Consider the following 27139-nt stretch of genomic DNA (forward strand, 5'->3'; position numbering starts at 1 on the left):
AAACCAAAAGGAGAAAATTATAAGAGAGAGAGAGAACACAAAGGACATAAACTAAAACTGTATCGAAAAAGACAGGAATGTGGAATGACATGTCACATAAATATTTATCAAAAAAGAAAACAAAACAAAAAACTGGCACGGCAGAACTAATAGCAGACAAAATAGAATTTCAGGTAAAGAAAATTTCTGGGAATGAAAAGTGACATAATATACACGTGGAGCCGAATCTTCTTCCTGAATCTATCGTCTTCCATTGCCAGCAGCAAAGCAGGAGTATTATTCCCAAGACGCATTCCACTCTAGGCCAGTATCAACATCTTGTTTATATTTGCCAATTCGATAAGCAAAAGAAAAGGGAATCTTTCTGTAGTTCAATTTCAAAGTCCAGGTTCGCCCCAGCACAGCGGGGATCACACAACAGAGCTGACTTCTCTTGATCCCTGGGGAGCCGGAGGGGTAGGGGGTGGAGGGCCGGGAAGCAGGCCCCACCCCCTCCAGTGAGGGTACCTGCGGCCACTCAGCCCAAGACAGCGGCCCCACCCACCAGGGGAGGACCCGTGCCCGCACCCGCACTGAGCAGGCATCGGTCAGCTCCACCCGGTCCCTCTGACCCGCAGCCCAAGGCCCCATGCTCCACTTCTGCTCTGTATTAATTCTCAGCAGCTTATTTAATTTATCTACAGTACCGTGTTTTCTTTCTACACAATCGCCAGCAAAGCTGTTCAGCGCCCCAGGGCAGCAGACAGAAACAGTTCTCTACCACCACGTCTGAAGAACCAATTGCCCTTCAGTGTCACACAGAGCTTTCATTAAAAACTCTGGAGTGGAATTAGGTGCAGTTAGCAACTTCCAGGGAAATCTGATATATTTTCCCTGAAAACAAAGAAAGAAAGAAAACAGAAATGTTTTCTATAGAGTTTTGTAAAAACTTACTGAAATTGTTTTAAAAAATCCTTTGAATTTAAATCATCATTTTCAATCGTACTGTCTTCTCTGATGTACTTCTCAAAAACAATCCATCCAGGTAGTGTCATTGTCCCTATTACACTCGCGATCAAAATGAGCACCAGAGTGGTTAAACGACTTGCCCATTGCCAAAAATCACCGCCACGAGAACCAGCGCTTCAAATGTAAATTACTGAGCTTCCAGAGTCAAAGTCTAAGGCAGTCCTGTTATTCATATTATCATCAGCATGGCTAAGACTGAAAGTAGTAACTTCTTTTTCATCAGCCTGGATCATTTAGGATGCTCTATGTCATAGAGACTTTAGGAAAAAAGCACACGTTACAATTAATATGAGCAGAAATTTCAGATTCGATATTTCTAGTCGCATCCTGGAAAAATTCTTATGCATAGTTACAGCAACAAGTACATCAGCAAGGAGAAAACAGTTCATCGCTAATAATACTGGATCCAGGTGATATTATGGCTTATGGTTCACATGGTTTTGCTGCTGCTGCTGCTCTCACCTGATGCTTCAAAAGGGCTTTGATTTATAGTTTGAAATTAAAACTACCAAAGGGTTTTTAAAGCACTACAAAAGCCACATGCATCTTTCTGTCACCATGTCAGGGGATTGCCTTTCCTTTTTGCCTGAGGGGCTGGAGTCTAGGTATGGATAAAGAGAAGAAGAAAAATCACAGCTTAACATGGAGAACATCGCCAAACTATGTAAAATAGTTTAGCATCGTGAAGTGAAAACAAAACAGCCAAAAACCCTCTGGTTTCTAAAACCACTTGCAGAAAAAAAATGAGTGAAGAAGGCAAGGCTCATGCACATATTTTAGTGTGTGTGTGTGTGTGTGTGTGTGTGTGTGTGTGTGTGTTTTCTATTTGCTTTCCTGCCAGAGCCACATCCTATTGACCAGTGTCTGTACACATGCAGAAAAATGAAAACAGACTTTGCTTGCTGCAGGCCAGAAATGCAGTTTCCTTTTATCTGGCACCGCATAGCTTTTAGAGGCATGTTTCTAATGGAAGCAATCAGTCACCAGTGGGTTTCATTTTTCTTGCTTTGTTTTAAAGCATTCAAATACACACACACACACACACACACACACACACACACACACACCTATGAAAGGGTATCAGTATCTTTTCAATTCCTCAATAAGGAATTTTTAAAGCAGCACATATATACCTGGCAATTCTGAGCCAGATCACTTTCATGGGTTTTTTTCCCCAAAATTTTTATTGTGGCAAAATACACATAACATAACATAAAACTTACCATCTTAACCATTTTTAGGTTTTAAAATGTTTTAAATAGGGGTGGCTGGGTGGCTCAGCCAGTTGAGAATCCGACTTCAGCTCAGGTCATGATCTAGCAGTGCATGAGTTTGAGCCCTGCGTCTGGCTCTGTGCTGACAGCTCAGAGCCTGGAGCCTGCTTCCGATTCTGTGTCTCCCTCTCTCCCACCCTCCTCCCCAGCTCAGACTCTGTCTCTCTCGCTCTCTCAAAAATAAAAAAAAATTAATTTTTTAAATGTTTTTAAATAAGTACTTATCAGAATATTTTTCATTTAATAATGCTTTAATGTTAATTTTTTAAAAAAAAATAAGTAGCCTTAGGAATATAAAAAATCCTTTGGAACATTTATCCTTTTTAGGTACCACTATATATATTTCCACTGTCTTAGGAGCAGTGTAAAAGACTGCATGCTTCATCAGCAGCCTAAAGGTTTGTCCACTGCAGCTCCTAGGCAGTTAAACAAACACAATTCGGGTGCATACCTGGTTATCTGAAAACAAACTTTTCATAGGAAACGTGGCTTAGATAAATATATCCACATGTCATTTTTCAAAGCCCTATTTTATCCTCACATTTACCAAATCGTTTGCTACTATATTAGCGAAAAAGGCAGTCTCTATTCAGTCTTTAAAGAGTGAGGGTAGACAGGGCCAAGGTGCACAGAACATCATAGTAGAGCAACAAGAGTCCCAAATGAACACAAAGAATCTGTAGTTAGCTCTTTGAATATCCGAGAGCTGACACATTAGAGATTCAAGCCTGTAATTTTCAGCTGCCAAAAAAAAGGGCTTTGAGGGTAACAGGTAGCAAAAAGAAAATAAAGTGCTGAAAAATGCTCTCACATCAGTTTCTGTTTAGAGATTTTTACCCCCCTCCCCGCAACTCCTATATATGTTTCAGAGAAAAATACAAACCAACAGTTAATCACATGTCAAAAGAGCAGCAAATTCTTTAAAATCGTTCTTGAAGAAGCTCCAGCTGTCCAATTAAAGGGAAGTTTTGTGTGTGTGTGTGTGTGTGTGTGTGTTTTAAGAAGGAGGAGGAGGGGGGCGCCTGGGTGGCGCAGTCGGTTAAGCGTCCGACTTCAGCCAGGTCACGATCTCGCAGTCCGTGAGTTCGAGCCCCGCGTCAGGCTCTGGGCTGATGGCTCGGAGCCTGGAGCCTGTTTCCGATTCTGTGTCTCCCTCTCTCTCTGCCCCTCCCCCGTTCATGCTCTGTCTCTCTCTGTCCCAAAAATAAATAAAAAACGTTGAAAAAAAAATTAAAAAAAAAAAAAAAGAAGAAGGAGGAGGAGGAAGTGGAGCAAGAGGGAGCGGAGAAGAAAAAGAACAACGCAGAGGAAAAGCCCTTTTGTTAAAGATCAAGGAGCCAACTCAAGTTTAAAATTAAGTTCCATGTACATTGGTTTTCAGAGGCACCCATGTTGGCATGTTCCAAATCACATGCCATCTCTGGCTGAGAACGTGAAGGCAAAGTAGGCCGAGCCCAGGCAGGTTAGCAAACAAACGCAAGCCAAGCACACTCAGGAGAATTATCTAGTATTTGCCTACAGAATGCAATTGGCTCAGGTCTACACTAAAAAATCGCTTTCCAGGAACACAGTTCAAAGATTGAGTTTCCTCTTGCTATCCGTTCACAATAAAATACTTGTAGGGATTTGACATACTTTTGACACAATTATATCAGTTGCAACACACATAATGTCCATTCAATTTTACAAAGTTCATTTTAATCAAAGATATACATTTTTTTTTCTGGCCTTTAAAAGCCTAGAAATCCAAAATAGTTGTTAAAACAGTGAGAAACATGATACATGAGCAATCTCTTATCAAACAAAAACCTGGCTCTGATTACTTTTTGTATTTGAGGCCGACATAAGTAGTTTGCTCTGTCTGAACACTTTAAATCAATTGCCAAATGAAAATGGGACTCTTGAACCTACGCCAGAAGTAGGTTTCTTAGCTCCTTGCCCAGTCTTGGCCAAAACCCTAGCACTACTCAACAGCGACTACAATCTACAAATCAACTTAAGATCTCTGTCCTTGCCAAAACTTCATGTCTACAGAGCTGATGCTATAAATAATGGTGGGTGAACATCAGTAAAACTGAAACTGGATCCTCAACTATCCAATTCTTGGTTTGCATTTTTTTATTTTTATTTTTTTTATTATTTTTTTTTAACATTTATTTATTTTTGAGACAGAGAGAGACAGAGCATGAATGGGGGAGGGTCAGAGAGAGGGAGACACAGAATCCGAAACAGGCTCCAGGCTCTGAGCGGTCAGCACAGAGCCCAAGGCGAGGCTTGAACCCACGGACCGCGAGATCATGACCTGAGCCGAAGTCGGATGCTTAACCGACTGAGCCACCCAGGCACCCCGGTTTGCATTTTTTAAAGTTTACGCATTTGTTCACTTTACTTAATTATAAAATCAAATGAAAAAAATCTCACCTTGTGATGCCCAAATTCATTCAAAATGGTTCCCAGTTTTCTGGTGTTGCTGTGCAGTTTGGGGGCAGCAACAGCTGGATGGGGGTCCCGCCAGTCAATGGACAAGCGGTGATGCCAAAGGCGCGGACTCTCCAGAATATGAGCTGATTTAACACTAGGATCAAAACGATGTACTTCACATCCATTGTTGGCCATGCTAACCTCAAATTGGGTATCATCATTCCCCAGCCTATAAAGAAAGAGCGTGGAAATCAATAACAACACAAATATAATGAAGCAAAAGTGCTAGATTGATAAAATGACAATTCTAAGGACAATTTTCTTATTCATATCAAGCTTTCTCCTGTTTTAACACATGGCTAACTGGACACATCCAATAAACCTGCTTCCATCACAAAAAGCATTATAGCTAAAAGCTTCTGGATAAAAAGCAAGCAGAGAAATTATCTGCTAAATGCAGACCAGAGAATCACATGTTCAAACATGTAGAGACATAGCAAATTAATTTTTTTAAGATGTAAACCATAGTAGCAATGAAACAAGTCTATCCAGTAATCTTAAGAGCTTTTCTCAGAATACATCAAAAATAGAAGCTCCAGGATCAGTTCCCTTAGGGAGAGGTGCAGTGTACTAATGAGGTAATTTGTCTCCATTCTAATGGCCGTGATGCATGCAGCCTGACTTAAAGACAATATCTGTTGTCTTAGAAGTGGAAATGCATTTTAAAATAGTACAGCTAAAGAAGAGGCAAATATGTGCGGTTCTACTGGATCTAGTACTCAAGAAGTAGAAGAGACACCTCACCTAAATTCACATCAACAGGAGGAAGAAATTATGAATTGTACTTAAGTATCCACTTTGTAGCACGTCATGTGAAACATTCATATACTTACACATTTTTAATTTACTCAGACATATTCCTTATTTGGTGGAGTAATATTCATCACTTTGATTAAAGCATCAGCTTGGATGAAAAACATGAAATTAAATGAAAGACAATTTTTTTAATGGTGCTTATGGCTTCTTTGCTCAAAATACTATAATTAGATATGGTTTAAGATACCAAAATCTCAAAGGGTATCTATAAGACATTGGCCAAACCTGAACCCAGTGCAGAAATGCTTCATTCTCTTAGACGCCAGTATCGCAGACATTTCATAATTTGGACGTGTACAAGCTCATTGGCTAACAATTATTTACCTGGCATTAGGCAATTAAAATAAGCCTTCAGTACAGAGATCCTCCCTCCACCTAGACTTTCTTACGACTCTTATTTGCCTTGTTCTTTCCCTTCACTCCTACTACATTGCTTTTGCCCTCACTGGGCACATGGCATGTCAACCCTCTGCTGTCCCTCAGCTACAATTCTCTCTCCCCTTGTGGCTAGAAGATGTAGCACCCTTCAAAACTATATCACTCCTTTTACCTGAGAGATTCTGTTTCCTAATTTTTTTTTTTAATTTTTTTTTCAACGTTTATTTATTTTTGGGACAGAGAGAGACAGAGCATGAACGGGGGAGGGGCAGAGAGAGAGGGAGACACAGAATCGGAAACAGGCTCCAGGCTCTGAGCCATCAGCCCAGAGCCTGACGCGGGGCTCGAACTCACGGACCGCGAGATCGTGACCTGGCTGAAGTCCGCGAGATCGTGACCTGGCTGAAGTCGGACGCCCAACCGACTGCGCCACCCAGGCGCCCCTCTGTTTCCTAATTTTTACGTCCTACTGAACCTACTCAACTCAGACGGCAGACTGACTGAATGACTGGCTCTAATTCTGTCCCCCTTCATCCACACTACTGCCATGCTGTGCTCATCATGAGCAGAGCGTCCTTTCTTGCCCCTTGATTTTCTGGCTTGATTAGGTGATTTACTTCGTGGAAGGAAGTGACAGTATGCCAGTCCCAAGCCGAGGTTTTAAGTACTCCTGTCCACTGTCGTGGACATCCTCATACCACCCTCATGATGAAAACATACCCTAGATAACTTGCCAGGCTCAGGAAAATAAGAAACATGAGAGGCAGTGGTACCCCAGCGAAGTTGCCAAATTTCTATGAAAAGCAGAACGAACTTCCCTTAGCCACCACACCTTGAAGTAAAGTCTCCCAGCTGAGCCCAGCCTCCGTCAATGGAAGCCCGCTGATTTGTAGACATACAAGCAAGAATAAATAATGGTTTTAAGCTACTGAATTTTAGAGTGATTTGTTACACAGCAACAGCTAACATATAAACCTACCATGAAATATAAATCCAAGAGTTGAGCAAAAACTACAAAGCATTTTTTTTAGTAGACAGATTTCTTTCTATATCTATCAGAATGTTGCCACATTCACCTGCCCCAAGAGATTTTTCACTTAACTGAGTATGTTGAAACTGAGATGAGCAACCAGTGTTACTATGGGTCATCCAATGGAAAATGGCAATACTGTAGCTTTACTAGGAGAACACTATGTCAACAAAGTACTCATTAAATACAATTTATATGTAAACTTTCTAGAGTAGAGAAATTTGAATAATTTCCTTCTAAGTGAATTTTCAAAATATTATTTTCAAGGAAACATTCTCTACTCTAAAACATGTATTTTAATTAAGACTTCAAAAACTTTTAGGGATTAAATTAACCACATACAGTTCTGTAACTAACTTTTTTAGTAAGGCACTTTATTACATATTGATGTTTTCAATTTAAACAAAAAATTTTGTAATGAAAAAATAACAAAGACACATAGGAAGAGTTCAAGGAAATAGATAAAATAAAAAGGAAGTTTTCTACCCTTAGAAATTTTGGCCACTAATTTCCAGAGGTAATCACAGTTAGTAATTTTTGTGTATCTTTCCAGAAATTCTCTAGATATGTACAAGTGTTCTTTATTAGAGATATCATAAGTATACACATACATATTTAAGTTAATCATCAAATAGTGAGGAACTATTTTGTAAGGCACTGAATAAAATGAAACTACTGAATTTGTAATTTTGGGGTTAACTTATATTACTTTTAGTAAATAAAATACACTTAATACACAAGTGTACTATACTGGAAAGTAATAAGCTGCATTAATTTAATCAATGTCTATAATTCTTACTTCCATTTATTCAAAATGGTACTTCCTCAAGCTTAGTTTAAATTAGCCAAGTTTGTGGTAGGTGTAAAAAATGACAGGAAAGGCAAATGTAATATACATAGGTGTGGCGCTACCTGGCCCAAAGTAGGAAAACCAGGAGTCAAATCCAATCCAGGTAAATGTGCTCTTTATACTGCACCTCACTGTGAATGAGCACAGGACACAGAACCCTGGAAGGAATATTTGTGATCTCGGGGATCTACGAAATCGCCAGTTACTAGAGGGTAAAGCTCCATAAGGAAGAGAACTGTGTCCCTCTTGCTTTTATTTTTTTCGTTTCAAGTTTTTATTTCAATTCCAATTGGTTAACATACAGCATAACATTTTTGCTTATCTCTGAATCCCAAGTGCTGAGTAAAGAGACAGCAAATCTATAAAATGCTGCTCCAAGTGAGAGAAAACTAGAAAATTATAGGGTCTGGAATTCCTAGAATACATAGTACACAGTAACTAGCATGACATGGGGTAGGCTATGGTTCGCTGTCTTCTTCATGTATATAAACAAATACTGATAAAGCACTCTAATATGTTTAAGGCACTATACTAGACACCAGAGACAGACAGATAAATTAGTCATAACCCTTGATCTGAAGTTCACAAGTAGTAATGAAGAGAGATTTCTGAACAAATAAATATAGTAAAATTATGAAGTAACCAAAACAAAAATATTGCTTACAGCAAAAATGTATTTAGTCTGTAAGGAAATCATTTGCTGCTCTTATTTATCTAGAAAGAGAATTCACTGTAGAAAATCCTACTTTACAGGAATGTTCTACTTAATGTGTATTCCATGAAGCAAGACATGTAGATCAGAGGCTTCTATCTCATGATCTAAGACAGTTGTTCCATTCCCTGCCACCACGTCTGCCCTCAAGCCATCAGGAGAAGTAAAAGGGGAATGAAGGTCATGTCCTTTCCTCTTAGGGTATGGCTGAGAAGTTGCACACATCACATGTGCTCATATCTCATTGCTCAAAGCTAGTCATATGGCCACTTGCAGCTTCAAGGAAGGCTAGGGTATGCAGTCTTCAGCAAGGTGGCCAGGTGCCCTGCTAAACTCAGGAGTTCTGTTACCAAAGGAAACAGGAAAGAATGGATATCAGAGGACAAATGGAAATTCCTGCTACAACCCATTTCTGAAATAGGTAAGCAGTTAATAGGTGTATTCAAATGTATAAGCATTCATGAAGACTATAACCTATCTCTACACGGGGGAGAGAGAAAATTATATAACTAATGCTTATGAATATTATTCTGCATATGTTAAGCCTAGGGTTTGAGATGGAGACAAGCTCTTCAGCACAGAAAGGGCATCAAATCTGAGAGATTTGTTGAAGAAATAGGAACGGGGAGAATTATAGGACTAAATTTCCACAGGTCACAGAATAACAGTAACCATCTTGACCCCCCTCTTCTGATGCTCAGAGAGCAACAATCAAGATTCCTCAGTGTGGTTGTGTGAGTTGTGCACCCAACAATTCTAGACGGTACCATTCACATCATAGTCACCATAATGATGATTTTCTAGCAGGTGGGGTAGGAGTTCTTGAGGGGGTGCCTCTTCCCAAGTCATATAAAGGTGTCCTTTGGACCAGCTACAGTGCTAGCAACTGCATGCCCTTTAATGCTACTGAAGGGCAGAAGGCATAGATGTGGTACTGTTTCAGGTCTTGGTTATTCTTTTAAAAATATTCCCAAGAGTATTAAGGTAAGCGTCCTTTATGTTCCCCAGGAATCAAAACGTCCTAGCGCAAACACATGAAGAGATGCTCATGATCATTCACCAACATGGAGAAACAAATTAAAATCACAGTGAGACACCTCTTCACACCCACTCGGGTAGCTACAATCAAAAAGACCAATAATTGCAAATGTTGGCAACAATGTGGAGAAATGAGAACCCTCATACATTGCTGGTGGGAATATGAAGTGGTATATTCCCAAGAGAAGCAAAAACTAATGTCTACCGAAAAACCTGCATGTGCATATTCATTGCACGATTATTCCCAGTAGCCAAAAAGTGGAAACAACCTAAATGTCTATCAACTGATGAGCAAATAAAATGAGGTGTAGCCATACAATGGAATATTATTCAGCCGTAAAAAGATATGAGGTACTGATACATATTACAACATGGATGAACCTTGAAACCATTATGCTAAGTGAAAAAAAGCCAGTTACAAAAGGCCACATGTTGTGTGCTTCCATTTACATGAAATGTCCACATTAGGCAAATTCATAGAGAGAAAGTAGACTAGTGGTTGCCTACGAGGAGGGGGTGAAAAGCAGGAAACGTGTTGAATTTGCAAATGACTGATACTGGGTGTAGGGCTTTCTCTTTGGAGTAATGAAAATGTTCTAAATTTGACTGTAGCGACAAAAAAAACCCCATTGAATTGTATGCCTTACAAGAGTGAATTGTACGGTATGTGAATTATAGCTAAACAAAGCTGCTAAAAATAAATAAAACCAGATACAGGAAAGGTTTCTAACTGTGACCGTTGAAGGCATCAGGGTTGGAAGAAATAAGACAATCGTGTTTCCCAGGAGTTGCATGGTCTGTTCTGGGTTTTTCAAAGCATAAATGACACTAAATAGTAGATAAAAAATATGTTATAAATTAGTAATTTTTATTAAATAACATTGCGTGAAATGCCAAGATTTTGTCCAAAACATATATTATCAACAGGAATGATATCACCCCTAATGGGGCAAAAATCCATTCTTGGGAGTCAACAATACTTCCTCTTTTTACATATAAAGCACACATGCATATGTTACATAAAAAGATATACAGTTTATCTCTGGCATTAAAATTTCATGGGGAAGTGGTGATTAGGAAAAAAAAATTTATTTGAAAAGGATCCTTGGGTCCATGATTTTCTGATTCCTCATTCATGTATACTATGAGCACCTGCTGTGTTAAACTATTACAAGTTGAAAATGTTTGGCACTTGGAAGTCCCAGCTTTTCTGTGTAAGATACTAGTTGTTGCCTAACCATGTGTCATTTATCAAATGTTCTTCTGTCTTATGCTGAGAATTTATGTCTTGAAACCAAATGGTACCACCAGCCAGAGAACTAAAAAAAAGAGGTGAAGAAGATTTACTACCTATGTATTGTCTCTTCTCAAGTTTTCTTTTCCACTCTCACTCCCACCTCTGAAAAAACAATCTTTGAAAGGAAGGATAAAATCGGGGATATTTCCCGATTCGTGTTAGCTACCACCCTCCCCAACCCTCCTCCTCCAAGTCACAGAGGAGAAGACTTACAGAGAAGCCACCACCGCAGGCTGAAGAGGTCAAGTACATGATATTATCACCTAAACACACAACCTCTCCTTCCTCTTCTCTTCCCCTTCCTCTGTAACATAACCTTCCTGTGCAGCAACTTCCCCTATCTTAATTGGTCTATTCTACCCCATTTCAAGGTTGAAAAGGATCTGATTTTAATTTTCAACTGAACTTCACACAGAGTACACTCTCCGGGAAAAAAATGCTTTTACATTAACTGTGGAATAAAGAGCTTTGACTCCTAGTAAAGACATTCCAGACTCTGAAATAAGGTGGAAGTGACTCCTGCTTCAGTTCCTGGGGTGGAGGAAAGGTAGGGAACAGATCAGAAGGCAGGACATTCAGCCTTTGTCTCCTGGTCCATCTGTCCTCCGACTCCTTTCTTCCTCTCTAGGAAGGACACCCCAAGCTATGGCTTTATCAATCATCCTTGGTTGACCTGGGAATGACTGGGCACAGAAGTGGCATAGTCTTGCTACTGCCAAAGCCCTGGGGCTTCGAGCACTTACTGCCTGGTGTAGGGACCCCATGACCCACCTGCCACCTGCCCTCCCTGCCCATCTCTCAACTACCCCACTACTCCCGAATGCTGACCATCCATGACCCACATTCCCTGTTCTTGTGCCTCATTTTAGGACCGCCACTTTTGGGCTGAGTCTCTTTCTTCTCTCATTATTAATTGAGATGTCAGCTGGCTATTTACCTGCCCCCAGGCAAGCAATTCACCTGAGAAGGGGGTATGCTTGTCCTGATCCTCAGTCCTGAATAACAGTGCAATCAACGTGTGCAACCACAATCCAAAACATCTTTTCTTTTCCTTTTTTTTTTTTACCCATCAGAAATATTTTTAGTTCCCCGTTTTCAATTAAGCATTTTTAGGTTTTGAATCAAATGTTGGCCCTTATAATCTATTCACGTCTGTTCCCAGTGGAATTCAATTGTTCTTATCTGCTCTTCACAACGTTGAGTTTGAATAGTGAACATTTAAATGAAAATAAGAAACCACCTTTTTACAGGAAGTAATCTGAAATCTTACAACAAAATTATCTAATGGCTCTGAAGTACAAGGAAAGCAAAAAGGAATTTTAAAAATTCTCCACCACCCCGCCCCCCCCCCCCCCCCCGCAACAGCTTTCCTAGTTTCATTTTACTCAGTGATAGGCTTTAAATAAAATTATTCCAGGGTGTAAAATAATAAGTAAACTATAAAGGCAGTTCAGAGCAAGAAAACAGGACCAAGCTGAGATCTCCAATTTGCATGTGGTACTCTGCAATTACTTTTATGACCTACTTTCATGCATTTTTAATATGATAGAAAATAAACTCTACTGTCAAAACTTCCCATCCTTTCTACAGTCTTGAAGCATAGTTGGTGGGCTCCCCTCTGTTCTAATCAAGTGGCTGAGCAACTAATTTCCTAAGCCTCAGCCTCCCGGTTTAAATCACAGCATAACCAGTGACTCTCCCTGCTCTCCTTACCTAGAGCAATCATTTATGTAGCAAATATATATCGAGTGCCTACTGCGTCCCAAGCTCCACTGATACACATTTCCATTATCCTGAGACTCTTACTTGAACCGTTCATTTTTACAAAAAGTCCACAGTGACTACAACTAAGAATTCTTGTTTGATAAAGTCTGATGTTGATGGTGATCCTCTGGGCACAGACCCAAACGTCTGCCTCCAACCCTTATCATCCAGGATTTGGGTTAGCAGTTGTCACTCATGTGCCTGAATGTGAATCGTCGAGATGATGAAAGCGATTAGTGAGAAACAGGCATAGGATACCTGTTAGGGTCCCCAGTGCTTTTGTAATGGACCTTGGGGACCTTGTCGGAGAACCTAACCACACAGCTTCCACAAAGAGTCTACGGAATAGGGTGTTCCCAATAAAAACAACTCTTTCCTGCCCCCCCTTTTTTTGAGACACATTTTTATAAGTTCAGAACTGGATGCACGTCCTAATATATTTCATGAAATAGTCTCATTATTTTATATTCGCCCTTTTACAAAAATCCCTCTAAATCCATTTGTACACTTAGGTCATTTTCAGCCTGAACAACTGAATATTATTTCCTACAGTTTCGACAAAATCACAGTGATTTCACAAGAATTCCCTTTTCTTTTTAATGTAAATGTACACACAGATTTACCATTGGCACAAACCATAAAAATCCAACAGTGGCCATTCATCTTGGGTCACTCCTCATAAATGTGTAAAAAATTTCTAATATGCTTGCTGTTCTTCCCCCCCCCCCTTAATTCTTAATATTCTCTCTCTTCGTAGTAAGGATGCTGTAATTCTAGCTGGCGACCACGGGTTTCGCCAAGAGGATTATCGTGATACTGAAATCTGAAGTTGCCAATTCACCCCCAGCAGAATGGGAGAGAAAATGGCCTGACGGCTTCTGGTGACCCGCAAGTGCCCACAGTTACCTAACCGACACATGAGTCTGAAACAAAGTGTAGGAGGCAAAGTATAGCACCTGTTACACATTGTTACGTTCATAACTTTGTGTTACTGAAATAGCCTTGGCCACCTGCAGGAGCGTTTTGGTATTCTGCTATAAAATGCACTTACCCTAAAGAGTAGAGGCGGCATCGCTTGCTGCGGATTTGATGAGCTAAGCCAAACCTGTCATCAAGACAGACTGACCAAGGCTTCTTTGCAGGGCTGGAGTCAGTAGCTAGGCTGTCTGTGCTCATGTGATTGCATGCAATCTGTAAGGATTGGAAATCAATGTGAATAATTTAAAGAGCTGGATGATAAGTGGCAGGTGGGGAGTTACTGCTTTCTTGGTCCCTGAAAGCCATAACAGGAGAGTTATGTCCTTCTCCACTGCCAACTACTCCTCTCCCCCAGGGAAACACAAGACTGCTATCAAATGTTCGGAGGAACTCCAAATACTGGATTATAAGGAACCTTGTGGAGACTATAGACAGGTTTGAAGGGAAGTTAAGAGCTGCTATAGCCATATGCACAGAGTACGTAAGGGATAACAGGTCAGGAGCAAAGGTGGCGGAAAGGAGGGGTCCCAAAAAAGCTTTGCAGAGATTTGTGAGTCCTGGAGAATGAACAGAAGTTGACCAAGACGCTGAGATCAAGAAGAGCATTCCAGACGTAGAGAACAGTGCTGGCAAAACACAGAGGTCTGTAATCCATGGTGTTTCTACCAGAAGTTGTGAAATCCAATGGTGGCCATGGGTCTCAGAGGGATACAGATTATCAATTCCTTATCTCAGGCAGATAAGCTGGGGCCACCGAGGTCCAGAAAGGTAGCATGAGTTATCCGAGGTAAACAGCTGATCAAGGGTCAAGTGAAATTAATTCATAGTCCCTGCTCCCAAGACCGTATTGTTTGTGAGAAACTGTTCTAATGAGCTTCCTCCTAGGGGAGAAGAGTGAGAGCCCCACGCAGGAAGAAAGGAAGCTCTTCCTGAGCTATAACCAAAGCACTTCTTTTAACTCATCCATCAAAATTAGATAAGGAAACCAAAGGGAACATGTATCTAAATCAAGCAGAAGCAAGTCTCTGATTTCAAATGCACATTTAGCAAATGCACTGTGATTGAGGCTGGCACAGTGTGCACGCTGAGGTGGCTGGAACCAAAGAAAGCAGGTTCTGTGGCCAAGGTGTTCTTTTGTGGCCAGCAGCACCTTACTGAACATCAATTTCCCCCTAATCCTTCAAAACTCCCATCACCATCATGATGCTCCATGAATCATGCAGCAGCTCTGGCTGTCACGTCACAGACAACAGACCATTCTGGGTGCAAAGGGTGGTCCGAGGTTCATTGCTTTAACTCATTGGAAAATATAACAGCAAATGATTTTCTTCTTAAGAAGATATTCTGGGGGCGCCTGGGTGGCTTGGTCGGTTAAGCGTCCGACTTCGGCTCAGGTCATGATCTCACGGTCCGTGAGTTCGAGCCCCGCGTCGGGCTCTGTGCTGACAGCTCAGAGCCTGGAGCCTGTTTCAGATTCTGTGTCTCCCTCTCTCTCTGCTCCTCCCCTGTTCATGCTCTCTCTGTCTCAAAAATAAAATAAATGTTAAAAAAAATAAAAAAAAAAAGAGAGAAGATATTCTGGGGGCACCTAGGTGGCTCAGTTAAGCGGCCGACTCTGGCTCAGGGCATGATCTCGCAGTTCAAGAGTTTGAGCTCCGCATCAGGCTCTGTGTGGAGCCTGCTTCCGATTCTGTGTCTCCCTCTGCCCCTCCCCCCGCTTACACTGTCTCTCTCAAAAATAAACATTAAAAAAAGTTTTTTTAAATAAAAATGTTTTAAAAGATATTCTGGGTTTGCCCAATTCTTTTATTTAACAGAGTTTCCAGAATTCTAATCTGAAAAGAGTATATACATGTAGCCTATTCAACTGATACAGCATCTCCCGTACTTTTGCTGTGATCAAGGGCTACTGGCCTGGCAAAATTATCCAGCACTATCAGAGAGATGAATGAGAGAGCATATTGCTAGGATTTGGACATTTTAGAGGGAAGTCTAAAATGTGAAACCCTGTATATATATTCTTGCCCCTCACCAATGTCTTTCTACTTCTCTACCCATGACCCCTGTTTAAAGGAAAAAAATAACAGAAAATGGAACTGAATTTTAAGCAACTATTACAGAATACATTTATTAACTGGGTATATCAGCATGTTAATTTGTATAATTCATTTCCTGATTCACCCACAAAGACATGGAAATTATGCCTCTGCCCATATCCTAGTCCCCACTCACCCACCAAGGGAGGAAAAACTGCTAATTTAATTAAAGTTCAATGTGTTTGGTGGGCCTGTCTTACTAGTGGGCGGGTTACTGCACCTTAAACATCAGCACCCTCATTGTCATTGTGTCCGATGCTCTCCCTTCCTCTCACCCCTGCAGGTAGGCAGGTAAGTAGGGAGGGAGGGAGGGAGGCAGTTCTGTAGGCCCCTAAAGCATACCTGGACCTCATAAGCCTGAACCATTTGCTCTAGGTCAGCTTCCTGGAGTATTTTTATTAAAGTGGTCTGACGATTCCCATTTCTTTGTGTGCACTTCTCCCTAAGAATCTCCATAATGACAGAACATGATATAGATGTTCACAGGTTCTTGTTCATGACTCCCTCCTAACACCATTAAAATTTAACTCTCGCCTCTCCCACCATGCTTCCCAAGGTATGGCCCACCTACATTCTGACAGGCCTGGGAGGCACCTAAAAATACAGATTCTCGAGTCCCACTCTGTAAAGTCAGAATCTTTGAGGCTGATGCCTGCGAACATGCCTTTTAATAAGCTGCCCCAGGTGATTCGTATGCGGATAGTCCTGTGAGTTTACAGGAACCCTTTTGTAAAGCCCCACTGGAAGGCTCCAGCTTGGCCTCATCTGTGCCTTAGCAAATTAAGGGAAGAGGCTCCACTTGGGTCAGAGCTTTATTTATTTATTTTTTTAATATGAAATTTATTGTCAAACTGGTTTCCATACAACACCCAGTGCTCATCCCAAAAGGTGCCCTCCTCAATACCCATCACCCACCCCCCACCCCCCATCAACCCTCAGTTTGTTCTCAGTTTTTAAGAGTCTCTTATGCTTGGGCCAGAGCTTTAACATGAAAACAGCAGCCCCTGCAACCCGGCCCCTAACAAAAAGCCAGAGAGGCAGGCAGTGACAATTAGCCAGAGGCCTCCAAGAATCCGATAACTATTAAGGGTCAAGATTCAGGGTTTTGAGGCTCAACTGCCCTTACTTTGCCGATGTTAGGGAGTAGAGTTTTATTCCACTAAAGGTGACCCTTTAAGCATTTCTTCTACTTCCAAAGATTTCATCTTACACAGATATACCCCTGTTGGAAAGACATTCTTTTCCATTCAATCTCTCTGCTAATGTTCCTCTTTCCACTCCTAGCTCAAACATACATAACACGGGAGTTTTTCCATATTAACTATCTCAGTGATAGACATTAGCTTTGCAAAACAACTAGAAGCACTCAGTAAAATTCAGCTCCTAAAAATTAATTAAATATTGATTTTTCAAAGTTTCTTGTTAAGATTTATGGCCAGGGCTTCAATAAACTCTCGTAAGCAAAATAAGTGAGGGCAATAACTCCTAGCTAAGCTCTAACTCCAGTAATTACGTTCTCTCTCTCTCTAATTCCCCTTGTAATTTTAGCTGCAAAAGCAAATTAGGCCTAGACAAAGGAGAAGAAACTCCAGGGAAAAAAATGCTTTCTGAAATGCATTTTAGTTATTTAACTTAAAGGGATAAACCAATTTTTTTTAAAGATTTTATTTTTAGGTAATCTCTACAGACAATGCAGGGCTCGAACTCACAGCCTCGAGACCAAGAGTCTCATACTCCACTTATGGCACCAGCCAGGTGCCGCTTAAAGGGATTAATTTATTCTCATTTCATTTGGCATCCCGAAAGATGGAATAGAATTTCTGGCACCCCATAAGTAAAATCTGGCAAAGAGAGCCCTTAAAACTTGGGGACTTCTGGCAAGAATCACTTCAATGATCAACTGTATGTTCATGTAATACCATTATTTTGAAAGGCAACATCTAAGGAAAGAGTTGTATTTTTGTTGCCTTTATCCGTGTGTGTGTGTGTGTGTGTGTGTGTGTACCAGTAAATATAACAGATACTACTGTTACAAAGTCGTAAAGTCTGCATCTCCAGGGCTTGGGTTTTTATGTTATTTTTACAAATAGATAGATGCATAGATGATGAGATAGATGGATGGAGAGATGGCTGGCTGGCTGGCTAGATGATAGCTAGATAGGTAGTTAGATAATGTTTTAAAATCTACTTTTTCTTTTTTAAAACAGCAACTGTTGCTTAGATTAATTTTGTGCCGCAAGGCCTGCTTCCCAGAGGCATATGGTTTGGGGGTGGCCATAAAAAGCTGGATCTGGAGCCTTCCCTTAGAACAGAGCACTGTGTTTATGACTTAACCATTTCTTGTTAGCATCAAACAGTGTATCATCGACTCCAGAACTCAGCGATGTAATCGTGGTCTTTCACATTAGAAAACAATACCTAATTAAACTGCACTTGACATTGTGCGCACTCTACGAAACACCGTATCCTCTGGTGTTTCGTTAAAAATTCAGGTCCCCAATCATGCCATCAGGGACACACAGCGCGCAAGTGTGCCATCTCATTGCAGTCGAATGCCACACTGTCCCTGGCCCTGTGTTTCCGTTTCCAAGCTTCCCCCACCCATCTGTTCACCCGTGTTAGAGAACACACAACTCTCTTGCATCCTAGCTGTTTGCCAGCACGCGTATGTATTGAATTCAGGTTTTATACCCCAGGCAGTGCCGACCACAGAACAGGTGCTCAGCAAAGGCCTGCTGAATTGAAGAAGGAGTAAATCAATGATGAACACATCAAATGCTGGGCCTTGCTGTACAAGCTTGAACACAGATTTGAGGGAGATGATTTTTTTTTAAGTAGCATAAGAGAATGGGGGTGGAATTTGCTTTAGTACCTTCAGAAGGTTTTTTTTTCCCCCTTGCCATTATGACTCACTACTGCTAACTACGGAAATTTTAGGTAATAGTGACTCTAATATTCTTCCAGTTTTGTAGGCTCTCATTGTCAAGATGAATTCTAAGGGAAGCCTGAGCGCCTAAAAGAGTCAAAAAAAAAAAAAAGACAAAAAAACAAAAAAACCTCTGCATTACATAGAGATGGGGAAGGAACACTGTTTAGCAAAAGATTCTGATTAAGAGTCAGTTAATGTCATCTCTGATGAGCTCCCATGTGCTGGCTTCCCGGTGACCTGGATGTGCAGAAAAGCACAGCATTTCACCTGGGTAAAATGACCCCTGGGTACAAAATCACTGTGAGGTCTAGAGCTTTATCTCAGTTTTTCTGGAGGATGAAAATCCTTCTAGTGAACTTCATAAACCAACTGCACTCATCAAGTTGAATAAGATGTCTATGTATCTACTTTCTCAACTAGTTGGTTAGCTGCTTGTGGGCAGAGACTGTACCCCAGGGCCTGCCACAATCCCTGGCACGAAGCAGGTGCTCAAAACTACTTTGTCAATATTGATCCTACACTACTCTCGGCATAGTACAAGCTCACAGAACTGGGAGAAACCTAAGGAAGAATTTAATAGCTTGATCCTTTTCAAGATCGCAACATTGAGAAACAGAGAAACAAAATAAATCACTCAGAGTCACTTCAGACTGCATTGTGGGATGCTTTTCTTTTCTCTTCAAAATTTTTCTCCTCTCAGTTCATAACTCACGGGGGAAAATCCAAGAGGGGCTTGAAATAATCCTTTCGTGCCTCACAAGCTTCTTCTAAGTAAATATGCCTTTTATAAGTTACAGAACATTAACCTGAAATACATATAAAATGGAATCTAGAGGCTTTTACTTGGTCAATTTATTTGGGGCGGGGATGGAGCCCATAGTTCTCAAACCCAACTCATAAGTATAACACCTCTCGTTTTCCTCTGGTGTCTTAAGAGTTTCTTAAAGTCACAGTCAAGAGGTCGGGCTTCTCATCCTTCATGAAAAACCAAACTGTACAATTAAAATTTCAGCACCTTAATTAAATCTGTGAGTGTCCACCAAATTAATTTGCAGCAGCAAAACAAGATGAAATTATGTAAAGCACAGGGATCAATTTATCATTCCATAACTTGCGATTAATTCAACAAGCTTTCACTTCCATGTCTAGGTGACAACCATTAAAATCCAATTGTCTGACTGCATTATATGAGAAATGGGACTTTCTTTTACACCCAGTCTTCTAAAGACCTTGAAACATATTCTCTCCACAGATGAAAAACGGGCTCTGCTGCCAGCAAGGTTTGGGAGAAGAAGTGGGATGCCAGGGGGCTGAAGGGACATCAAAAGAGCCTGAGACCCTCAGTGCCACACGAGCTCCACGGGCTACCTCCCCAGTTGGCCTAGGTACCTTAGAGGCAGTGGGAGTTTCTAATTTACTAACACCTCGACTTAATCCAGAGCAAAGTTTCCCTCAGGACTTGATCTTCTCTTATGTCTCTCTGTCCCCAGGATCAGGCTACTTGAGGACAGAACCTCCTGATTAACGTGTCAAGAGCCATAGACTCTCCTTAATAGACAGTCCCTTTACTTGCCGGGGGCACAGGCTCAGCCTCGGCAGGAGCTGCCACAATGTGTTAAGTCACCACTAAGGCCGATGCTCCATAATGACTTTAAATGCTCTAAGAACAAAGTACTGTTGGATTCATTAGCTTCTTGGACCGCCGGCAATGTCCCCTCTGCTCCCTGGCCTAGCGGGGCCCTGTCCACCAAGCATCTGTGGCAGAAAAGCAAAAAGGCAGATTCCTCCAAATCCAAAATGGAACTTGAACCTCCAGATGATGGTTTTGTTTTATGACACACTTGACTGCCTACTCACGGGTGTGAATCTGTCGCCTCAAATGGTTTTCCAAAGCAATTTGCTAAAGTGGATCTTTAAGAACACGTCAGGATGAATCATTAAGACATTTCAAGATGACAATACCCCTGGAAGGCAGAAGATGCTGAAGCAAATAGAAGGCCTCTTATCTGCCTTCAAACAAGTGGATAAATGTAAGCATTGAGGCCTCAGAAACTATGTCCCTATCAAGTCCCCACCAGGAGTCCCTGAGAATCTTCCTACCCCCTCAATGATGGAATCCTTTTTGAAAGGGGGTTGATCAATATCTTTTAGAGTGTCTCCAGATCCAATTGCACCTGAAATACAACCTGAGTGGTGCTGATGTATCTCAGAAACCTCAAGGCTTCCTCATCCAGGGACTGAGCAGGTCCTGCCCACGGCTGGAGATCTATATGCCACCGGGGATGCTGTAGAAGACAGAAAACAGAAAACAGGTTGATGCGTAAAGTGTTGAGGCACTGGGGGTGGGGGTGGGGGTGGGATGGACACAGAGCATCAGCTAGGCTCCTTGGCCGCTTTAACTGTCTGCAAAACAAACATGTCTGTGCACAGGCGGTGGGGAGTGGGTTCGGAGCTGCTGTCATTACAGTCACATCGGTCACAGGGAAGCAAGCAAGGCCTGAGAAAGCCCAGCTACCAGGTTAAGCAAAAGACTGCAAAGGCCTGGGGACGTCTGACTCTTCTGATCAAAAATAAACTCCACTTGACCCCATCAGGCTCTCTCAACTGTGGCTTTGTATTACTGTGCCTCTCCCCCATGCGAAGAAAAACTCCTCTATCTACTAGAGTTTCCAAAGCTTAGAGCTTCAGAACCATGAGCCTCCCTAAGGGCCAGTTATGTTGTCGAGGCAAAAGCCTGAAGTCCTTTGGGCGCTTGGGTGCCTTCCCCAGCACAGGGAGACAAGGGCAGCCACACTCAGTCTTCCAGATCTCAGTGTGCCTAGCATCTGGGGCTGTGCACCTGCGGGAGAGGACCCCGGAGCTGTCACCACCAAGGCTGACAAGAGTAGCCTCCTAGCAAGGAGCTGCTGCCTTTCAGCAGAGGACGTGAGGAGCACCGATGAGCACAGTGGTTAGAGATGAAGGCTAGGCCTCCTTTTGCAGCAAGGGTGGTGGGAGGGATGAAGGGCTGGGGGATCGCAGTGGTCTGGAAGAAACGCAAGTGGGATCCCTCTAGTCAAAAGGAAGCACTAGTCATGAAGTCCTTTCTAGAGTTCCAAGTCCCCCACCTGTACTTATCACCACTTAGAAACCTTCCAAAGCCTTGCTGTGATTCTCAGGGGGAGAATAGCGCTCAGGATGCAGGGTGGGGAAGGGGGTGGGGTGGGGAGAGAAGCCCCATCTGCTGGGAGGGTAGATGTCTGGAGTCAGGAAAGACGCTGGGTGTCTAGGCACAGGGGTTCCTGCAGTGCTTAGACTGGGCCTTTAAACCCCCTTTTATGATGCAGAAGGAGGCAAGGGAAGGTTCTAGGGACAGATAAATGCACCATTCACGCATACACATTGTTCTTCACTCAGATATTGCCAGGATCTGAATGTGTGTGTTCCCCTCCCCCATATTCATAGGTCGAAATCCTAATGACCAAGGTGATGGTATTAGGAGGTGGGGCCTTTGGGAATAGCTTAGGTCATGAGGGTAGGGCCCTCCTGAATGCGATCAGTACTCTTCTAAAAAAGACCTCACAGAATTCCCTAGCCCCTTCCACAATGTGAAGACCTGGAGAGAAGGCGCCAACCCTGAAGAGGGCCTTTACTGGAAACCAACTCTGCTGGCACCCTGACCCTGGACTTTCAGCCTCCAGAACTGTGAGCAATAAACTTCTGTTCTTTATAAGCCACTCAGTCTGTGCCATTTTGCTATGACAGCCCAAACAGACTAAGACTAGGTACTATGACAGGAACTGTCGGTCACCCACCCCCTCCCAAAAAAAAAAAAAAAACCTAAACAGGCTAGCCCTGATATACTTTAGTGCAAATGTGGGGGGTTTGCCCCTGGATGGGGTGGCCTGGGTGACCTGGGGTTGAAAAGCTAGGAGGAGTGGGGGAGCAAGCAGGTCAGTCAGCATCAAGCCAGGTGTGTGAGTTTGGGGAAGAGAAGCCCACCCTGGCATGGGGGTCTGAGATAAATGTGGACACTTCGTAAGTGACAAGCGTTATTCCAGGTCAGATGTGATTAGCCTCACATCGTGGCACAAAGCCCAAGAGCCCACAGTCTTACCGTCTAGACAGGTCCGTGCCTCCTTGTAGTAGCTAAGTGCCCTGCAGCTTTCTAGACTTAAGGAATCCTCACTGATTTCCCACAGGCTGTCTTGTTCTCAGCTGCCAGTTTCATGGGCGTGCAACCTATGCAGTCTTAGAAGGGCCTGCGCTTGGAGGCGCCTGGCTGGCTCAATCGGTGGAGCGTGTGACTCTTGATCTTGCGGTTGTGGGTTCAAGCCCCATGCTAGGTGTAGAGATTACTTAAAGATAAAATCTTAAATTTTTTTTTAAGAAGGGCCTATGCTTGGCTCAATGCTCTGCTGACACTGTCTTGAAATTCTTTAATAAATGTTGAACAAGAGGGCTCACATTTTCATTTTGCACCAAGCCCCACAAATTATGTAGCCAGTCTGCCCTGAGGGGCACCCTTTTCTGGGAACGCAGCCTTTTCTTATAGCTGTCTTGTTCTGTGAAGGCTGATCAGGCAGAGAGTCTAATCAGAGAAAGCCTGAGAACATTAACATATCTTCCCAGGTAATGCCTTCCGCCACCCCCCTACTTTCCTTTCTTCTCTGAAGTAGATGGTGATTACCATGTGGTCAAACAATATTCATTGAGCATCAGCCACCCTGTGCCAGACACTGGTCAACACAGATACGAATAAAACCTTGACTCTCCCGGGGCGCCTGGGTGGCTCAGTCGGTTGAGCGTCCGACTTCGGCTCAGGTCATGATCTCGCGGTCCGTGAGTTCAAGCCCCACATCGGGCTCTGTGCTGACAGCTCAGAGCCTGGAGCCTGTTTCAGATTCTGTGTCTCCCTCTCTCTCTCTGACCTCCCCCGTTCATGCTCTGTCTCTCTGTCTCAAAGATAAATAAACGTTAAAAAAAAAAAATTAAAAAAAAAAACCTTGACTCTCCCAAGAAGTGCACAGTCTGGTGGCAGAGACAGACACACAAAATAACTTTGGCAGGTAAATGCTGAAAATTAGGGAGAGCAATTCTTTTCAGGAAGTACTGAATTATGAAATCATAAATTATAAGCACAGTTAAGTACAAACGCCTCCCAGTTGTGCCTGGTCATGTCCTTGCATCAAATGACAAAGTGCCTTTCCAGGTCGCCCCCGCTGTCTGCACAGCAACGCAGAGCTTCAGGCAGGCTTGTCCAGGTCTGGGGTTTAAAACTCCCCATGTCTTTCTCACGCGGCCACTCACAAGTGTGCCAGCATCTGGCCCAGGAGCCTCTTGATAGAAATGATAAAGTTCACCCATCATGGTCTTCCTCTAAATCAGGGATCAGGAAACTCTTTCTATAAGGGGCCAAACAGCAAATATTTTAGGCTTTGCAGGCCATACAGTTTCCACTGCAATTCCTTGCCCCCTGCTGTAGCTCAAAACAGCCACAGACAGTGAGTAAACCAATGGTCGTGGCTGTGTTCCAATGAAACTCCATTTACAAAAATAGGTTGCAGGCTGTAGTTTGCTGACCCCTGCTATATTTGATTCGAATTTGGAGGCAGACTGGCCTAGAAGAGACTGTTTACTTGAAATAATGCAAGTTTATGATATCTAGATTATAACTAACTTTGTCATCTGGGTGACTTGGGCAAATATCAGCCAGGATTCCAGCAGGATACAATAGGCTCCTTCCAACTGGCTAATCCAAGAAGAATTCAATAGACTATCTATAAAGGCGTGGGCAGGGTTTAAGGAAACCGATAACGAATAATGCAGTATCTATGACAGGTAACACCAGAGAGACTTTACAAATCCTAAGCCACAAGGAGCAAGAGGAATTTATGGAACCCAGAGAGGGAAACTTTATGGAGAAGGCATTTAATAAAGGAACAAAGTCAATCCAGGGTGCCTGGGTGGCTCAGTCAGTTAAGGGTCTGATTCGGCTCAGGTCATGATCTTGCGGTCTATGGGTTCGAGCCCCGCATCGGGCTCTGTGCTGACAGCTCGGAGCCTGGAGCCTGCTTCCGATTCTGTGTCTCCCTCTCTCTCTGCCCCTCCCTTGCTCACGCTCTGTCTCTCTCTCAAAAATAAATAAACATTAAAAATTTTTTTTTCAAAAAGGAACATAGCCAATCCTGTCACATCCAGTCCTATTATGTATGCACACCAACTGTCAAAGCCAAGAGAAGGCAGAGAAGAGGGAGGCTATGGTTGTCCATGCAAAGTCAGCCTCTGGGGGTGCAGAGGAGGAGGAGAAGAGTGGATGGTGGATCTGGAGAGACAAATAGAAGGTCTCCTGCACAGCATTCTTCGGAAAGAAGCAATGAGACTCGACCAGGGAGTCATCCATTGATTCAGTGGGCATTTGTGCCTTGTGCCAGGCTCTGGGTTACAATTTAATACAGCTATAACCCAATAAATGCAATGAAGTTCATAGGAGCTTTGATGGAAATTTCCATAGGGTAAGTGGGGTCACGAAGAGATCGAGGACGTAAACATAGCTCCAAACTAAATGCCAAAAACACAAGTGCAGATTGCGGAAATCTGTCTCTACTGCAAGAAACCCAAAGGCTTCATGAAAGAGACACCTTTAAACACAGCAGGAGCCACTCACCCTTCACTAACACATAAAAATAACTTCACAGATCAATAATGGTGAATCCATATAGCAGGACTATAGAATTATCTTCAGAATCCACAGACAAGATCCTGACTGCAAGCTCATATTTCTCATTTCCAACTGATTGTCGACCCCGATGAAGCTCAACATGGCAGCTGGAACAGCGACTATCCGTTGAGGAATCTCAAGTGGAGACATGATAGGAATATACAGCAAAGAGATGCCCCAGAAATGCTCTGGCTTAATGCTTTGCTCGAGCTGTTTAAAAAACACTTCACATAAAGTAATGTTCCTCCTGGAATCAGTCTGACAGCAGTTCGTGATTATTACCCCAAGGAAACCACTAGCTTTTATCATCTCTTTCAATTATCATTTGTCTTAATTCTCTGGTACATACATCAATATTTGTCCCTCCAAACATCCCACACGCAGAACTCTCTGAGCACCTTAGAACACCAATGGCCGGTATTAAGTAGAACAAGGCAAACACACCCACCCACCAAATCTTTTTGTTTTAAGAAAATTGTCATGATTTTACCCCCAAACCATTCCCTAAATGCCAGGATACACTATTACCCACATGCTGCAAATATCATGTGGCCAGAACGATGCTACCCCCATCACTCCCAGGAGGTGGAAACACAGATTTCCAGTCCTGTTTGCCACCCCCGCTTCCCCTCGGGATGGGGAAAGGAGCTGCTTCGGCAGAAGGGGGTGGACATACTGTCATTTGAGGCTGGTCTGTCTGTCCCCAGCAGACCTGGGCTAAAATGTCAAATGGGGCACACACAATGAGTGGCCACTGAGAAGTAGGCCTCCTCCTGAGCCAACCCAGGGAGGAGGGTCCCTCTACTCCGTTGCAGTCCAAGGTCCTGCTCCCTGAACCACCAGGCCACTCCTATAAAGGAGCCCCTCCCCGAGCACGGACAAGCGGCACAAGGAAGACAAGGTCCCAGATTTCTGAGGCAAGGAAGCAGCCTCCACTTTGTTTGTCAAGGCTCTATCTGCCACTTTCTTCAGGCAATGTGCATTGAAAAGTGAGCCAGCCTCCTCTAATATGTTTTGAGTGCATAGAAAACATTTCCAAAAGTTACGATTTAGGACAGCAAAAGATATACACCACGAACTCATGTCGCTCTCAGGCTATTTTGCAGACATCTGAAATTCTGCTTTCCACAGGGCAAAAAGTGATCACTGAGTCAGTCTCAAAAAGACCACAAGCATCGCCATGAGGCTTTCAGATATTTTTTATGACTTATGATTTCGGCATTAAATTTGTTTCTTGAAAACAAAAATGATTCTTTCAAGCCAAAGGAGCTGAATTCCAAGATTTTACTATTAAAAGATAATACAAGAAATAAAGCAATGTTTTAACATGCTCTTTTGCCTACCAGCCTACACGTATGCACATAATAGAAATGCATTAATTCGAGACCATAAGCCCCAAGCAAAACTGACTGCATTTAAAAAAAAATTATTACAAAAAAAGCAGACCCACCCATGACCTAGAAAAGAGAGCCATCAATTCCGCCTGGTGCAAAAGCTTTCCTTGTCTTGAAATGTGGAATAACGGCTTCTTTTCTCGTAGGCAGTTTCCCCACACCCATGAATGACCTCAAGTAGCTCCCATAGAAATTGTCAAACAAGGAACAGTACCACTATTGCACATTTTTCAACATATTTGTGTAAAATACAAACATAAGCCAAAGGAAGGCTTCTAATGGCCCATTCCTCTGTACTTCAATGCGACAGGTCTTTAGGGATGAAATTGTAGGATGAGTGATGTAAAGGGTGTTTCTTTACTGTGCTGGATAATTGGCAGAGTGATTGGGACAT

General features: G+C 42.6%; 1 protein-coding gene across 7 annotated transcripts in view; it reads right to left on the minus strand.

Moving 5' to 3' along the window:
* METTL24 (methyltransferase like 24) overlaps window positions 1-27139 on the minus strand; it is a 171346-nt gene that overhangs the window by 117147 nt on the left and 27060 nt on the right. For 5 of the 7 annotated variants that reach the window (XM_058734958.1, XM_058734956.1, XM_058734957.1 and 2 more), the window contains exons 2-4: window positions 20826-20936; window positions 13700-13839; window positions 4704-4932 (exon numbers count right to left, since the gene is read on the minus strand). In XM_058734958.1, the coding sequence (XP_058590941.1) occupies window positions 4704-4932; window positions 13700-13839; window positions 20826-20936 (480 nt within the window). Of the gene's footprint in view, window positions 1-4703; window positions 4933-13699; window positions 13840-20825; window positions 20937-27139 lie in introns of those variants that run through there. The other 2 variants (XM_058734955.1, XM_058734960.1) reach the window with 2 other exon arrangements.

This window comes from Neofelis nebulosa, chromosome 6, assembly GCF_028018385.1.
Source record: "Neofelis nebulosa isolate mNeoNeb1 chromosome 6, mNeoNeb1.pri, whole genome shotgun sequence".
NCBI classification, from domain to species: Eukaryota; Metazoa; Chordata; class Mammalia; order Carnivora; family Felidae; genus Neofelis; species Neofelis nebulosa.